General features: G+C 40.5%; 1 protein-coding gene across 2 annotated transcripts in view; it reads right to left on the bottom strand.

Annotated features, from left to right (window-relative positions):
- Positions 1-5,000, bottom strand: part of LOC138019270 (uncharacterized protein YfbL-like) — a 39,189-nt gene that overhangs the window by 6,105 nt on the left and 28,084 nt on the right. Inside the window, exons 4-5 of one of the 2 annotated variants that reach the window (XM_068866000.1) lie at positions 3,911-4,318; positions 1,392-1,736 (exon numbers count right to left, since the gene is read on the bottom strand). In XM_068866000.1, the coding sequence (XP_068722101.1) occupies positions 1,392-1,736; positions 3,911-4,318 (753 nt within the window). The remainder of the gene's footprint in view (positions 1-1,391; positions 1,737-3,910; positions 4,319-5,000) is intronic. The other variant, XM_068866001.1, reaches the window with a different exon arrangement.

Genomic DNA, 5,000 nt, shown 5'->3' with positions numbered 1-5,000 from the left:
TAAATTAGGCGTAAGCTTAGATTTTAAATTGTTGTCGTGAACTTTGGTAACCGACCTTTTGAAGTGTCTAATGTTGTTTGTTGCCGAATGATAATACAGTATTAAGGCTGGTTTACGCGTACGACGCAAGCATAAGCATAAGCAGCATACGCGGGCGCATTAGCTTGTTGTTAAGTAGTGTCTTTTGTTCTAATGAAAGGTGGCAGTTATCAAAACGCTACTGCGTCTGCGTATGTTGCTTGTGCTTATGCTTGCATCGTACTTTATCAAATAGCTTTAAAATGTTGTCCCCTGAGTGTCGAGCTAGCCGTGTGGTGGACAAGTGGCTAAGTGCCCGGCTCGAGTCCTATGTCCATACACTTGGGTTATCTTTTAAATAGATATAACCATAAATCCCCATGATCCATATCAAGCTTTCAGTCTTCTAAATTAACCATAATAGATGGTTTTCATCTGATGTCACAGCAGCTATGTAGGTGCACAAAACAATATAGAAAAAAGTCTTTTGGGAATTTGACTATAATTCATCGCGCAGAATGCCTATTGTTCTCCGGACATTTACTTCCAGAGCGATAAAAATTATACAGCAGTAAAATTAGCGGCCAAGAATTAATCAAATGGTACTCATTGGTCAAATATTACGCGCTCTTTCTTCCTTGGGGAATTCTGCTTTGCTCATTAACTTGTCAGGGTGGAGCTAAGAAACAAAGGACGTTTCAAGTTATTGTTTTCGCTATTATTCCTCGATATCACACTTTCAAACATTTCAAATTCGCATTTACCATTTCTGATCTCGCAAAATGCCTGTTTTTTCGCGCATTTACTGGAAAAAGCGATCGACCTCTTGTTCAAAACAATCATAACCAAAAAGTGCAAAACACGAGCCATAGAGCGACCGTCGAATGATCTTGAAAAAGTGCTCGCAATTTGTGTCATGGACCAATGTGTGGCAAGATTACATCAAAGCTTCTCCTTATTCCCGCCAAGGAAACCCCTAGTATGAGCAGTAAACAGCTCGATTACCCGATCACATTACTACAATTCAAATGACGTCAAAGCGAAATGCCGATCGCTTTCCAGAAAGTTCCATGGAGAGATGACGTTATTTGCATCCGCTTTCGCTAAGCCAATGAAAATTCGCGCCCGTTTGTTTTTGTTTGAGCCAATTAAATGTTTTGCATTCTTGTTTAAGTTGTGTTTTTACGTTTATTTTTCAAGGCCACGTGAAAGTCGCTTTAATTTGCTATTGTTTTGTGCACCAACATGGCCGTCTTATCACGTGATTGAAAACCATCTATAGTAAATTCAGAGCAAATTAGGAATTAACGATAATTGCTATTTCACAGGTAGAAAATGGATTGCAAATCTATCGGGCTCCGGTAGTCTCCTACCTGAAACATCAGCGGACTGGAGGAATTTTGGAATCCGCTGTGGACATGACTGCTCGGTGACGTCATTGGTCACGGATAAGATGACGTCAATAGTCTTCTGCAAAAACTGCAGCATTTGAGGAGTTACTCTTGAAAGCCTGTCGCAATCCATGTGGTAACAGGAAGTCATGCGTTCCCTGAAGTTAGCGGTGTCACTGAGGAAAATAGCGCTCAAGGTATGGTTGCTTTCCCAAAATGGTTTGTGATCACTTCTCAAAAAGTCTTCGTACTTGTAAGAATCAGGCTTTGAAGGTTGGCCTCGGAAAGGAAGTGTCACCGAATGCATGGCAGTCTTGTTTTTTAGGTCTGCGATATTTTAAGAAAGTTAACAGTCAACCTTTAAATCCCAGTTTTTATTTAACCGTTCGTTAAGGCAACAGGGACAGTTGAGAAAGGACAAGTAAAAATTACCCCCCTGTTCGTTCCTGGTAAGAAAGTCTGGCATAGGAAGTCACCCTTGCGTTGTGGTTATCATCTGCGGCTCTTACTCTGCGATTGTATGTGGGCTGATGTCAACCTGTCTCGAGCGTTTTTCTCCGAGAAATCCGGTTTTCCTCTCTCATCAAAAATTGACAACAGCTAATTACATCTGGCTGCGGCGCTGTGCTCCACAGCGATATGTAATTTGAGGGTCACATCAAAAAACTATTCGAGATTATGTTAATGTGGCTCGTTAAATATAGATTTTTGTATTGTATTTTATTGTAATGTAAGAAATGAAGAAGCAAAGATGGTTCTACACATTAACAATGTTAGAAATACGATCTTAGAGCTTGTAGTATGCATGCTGCTAGATGAATTTAGATTCGGTTATATCTTGTCGCTGTTGAACAAAGTACGATAAAAAAATTATACATTCTATGAATATTTCGCATGTGCAGAGCGTCTGTTGTTCAAACCTAGGCCTGTTGTTAAGTGACATTCTTGTTTAGGTCAGTGTCTTAACTAGTCAATGCTCCCTATCGCTTTTGTGCTGAAAACTGTCCAATCGTCGCTCATGTTTACTCAAAGGGGAAATTAAGGCTCATGCCTTGGACACGTCGAAAGTAAATAACTACCGGCAGTTGATATAATGCCCTTCCACAGTAATTAAAATAAAATCTCTCAAACTTGTTTGTTCCAAAAACGTTCCATTAAGCTAGACACCGAACTACCGATATCTTTTTTTCAGTATTTGCTAAAACAGTTCAAGTGATAGCGTTCAAGGCGCGCTTACCGTGCGAGCAGTTGGTGACTCCTACGCTTCCCGAGAGAGAAAGCACTGATAACAACAATTAGTTTCTTTGAGTGTGTCGCGGTCTAGCGCCAAGGATAAATAAATTAAATTGAGCCGGTAAATGATTTAGTAAACTTGTTTTGGCCCTTGCACGTGTGTTCAGCTACGTAACTGCTGTGTTTGGGCGAGCCTGCTGTGTGGTGCATGATTCTCCCGCGAATAAGAAGAAGTGATGTCAAATGCATAATGTATAAATACTCCTAGTCGCTTCATGCTACGGAAACCGGCCTAATGAGCCTTCTAGGCTCGTAAGCAGTGACTTTACCTTTTATTATGCGTCTCATATAGTTCGTCCCGTCTTTACACTAGACGGATAACATGAGAGACGCATAATTCGTCTGGACGGATTACGTGTCTCTAGTATAAAAACGGCCATTGTAATCGTGGCAGGAATAATGAGTTATCTCACTGTTTTAGTGTCAGTGTCGGTGTCTAGTGGTGCACCCACCATTGTCCACCTCCACTTTGCTGAATAGTTGTTAAATAGTTGTTGCTCGAGGTCAACAATCTTGTGGCTTAAGCTCGTATTAGCGGAAACCTCCCCTCCAACAATAAAGTAACTACAGAAAATAATGTTTACAATCAAATTTGTTTGGAACCTTTTTATCTGTATCTCAAATATCTAAATGTGAAAATCCCTTTTTTTTTGTCATCGCCGTCATCTTGAATAATTGTGCCATGTTGTTCTTAGAGCGAGTTTCAATCGAGTGTCACAAAACTAAAACCAAATCAATTACTTTGGTCAATCCAAAAAGGACGGAGACAATCCGTCAAACCAATCAAAACTCGAAGTAATTAAACGTAGCCGACACAAAGCGCATGTGCACGAGCGAGCCATGATTGGTTTTGGTTTCACTTCTGATTGGTTGAAAAAGTGGCACGAGAACTTTCAACCAATCACTGAGTGAAGTAATCATAAACCAAAACAATTCGCTAATTACTTTCGACACTCAATTGAAAACCGCCCTATTTGAGATTCTTTGTGATAGAAGAATAGGATTATGGTCAATTCTTACAATTACTCAAGATAGTGGCGCCCGAAAAATCTAAATGCGAAAAGGAGCGATTTTTTCTGATATCATGAGCACGTCGTGAAAAAAAAAATCGAACTAAATTGATTGTGAACATTACTTCCTCTGCTTTTATGTACATTTAAAAGTTAGAATGGAATTTTCTTTTAAGTTATTTAATTCTTGTCACCTACCCGACTTTACTTGGTTGTAATGATAATGGAACAGATCCATCAAGAATTTTTCGTCCACATCCCGCCCAATAACAGCGAGAAAATTCCCACGAAATTCATCTTTCTCTATTTGATTGTAAACTTCAGGCATTTCTTGTTCAGTGCCTTGTGGTAGACTCTGGGAGTATGGAGTGGTGTTGTAGTTCATCAAAGTATCCATTATTATCGCCCCTAGGAGATTTCCTTTCGACGAAAGCGACCCGTTGTAAAAACGGGTGAGGTTTGCCACGTAGGCTCTGCTACCGCAGTCGATTCGGCCGCAGGCGCATTTAGGGTAAAGTATTGCATTGGAACAATTTTCCCATTCTTCGAAATCAAATGCGACAAATAAGATGCTGAAAGGGCGACGTCGCGAGCACGTTTTAAAATCTGCATGAAGAAAAAAATGAAAAAGATATGAATGATACGTCGGAACGTAAATTTTTTTTTTTTTTTTTTGAGATTCAAACAAAACGAGGAAAGAACCACTGTGGCTACGGCTTGACTCAAGTAACAGACCAAAGATAACTTCCGATGGAAAATAGTGACAGCACTCAGACAGAAGAAACATCTCACTTCCGGCTGCCGGCCATCGATGGAAAGCGCTCCGGCCTGCTACGTTTCACAAAACAAATGAAACGCAGAGGTTTCGGACTCAGCTTCACTCATCTCTCTCTAACTTTTATTCTGTACTGTACGTCACACGGGTTTCCAAGTCTTTTTGGCCGGCCATGAGTCACATTCTTAGAGTGCATTTGATTGACCCTATTCAGGAATAAGAATACGTGGAGTGATTATTGCTGCCGCAGTGAGTGAGCCTGAAGCGGAAGAACGAGGCAGCTCTCTAATCGGGAGAAGAACACATTTTTCTTCGAAACGCAAGGGATCATGGTTATGTGGGCCAATGAAGGAATTACCATGCGTGGTATGAAGATTTGAGCGTGCTCTATTTTTCATTTCTCTTCTCGTATCCTCAAACTGAACTATAGATAGTTTTACTGCCACGCAACAAAGAAAGGATTCGAAAACGGCGTTCAATGAAAAAAGGCCAGGAACTTGGATTGTTGTAGGA

This window comes from Montipora capricornis, chromosome 10 (genome assembly GCF_036669925.1).
Source record: "Montipora capricornis isolate CH-2021 chromosome 10, ASM3666992v2, whole genome shotgun sequence".
NCBI lineage: Eukaryota > Metazoa > Cnidaria > Anthozoa > Scleractinia > Acroporidae > Montipora > Montipora capricornis.
This window is presented reverse-complemented; position numbering and strand designations above follow the sequence as displayed.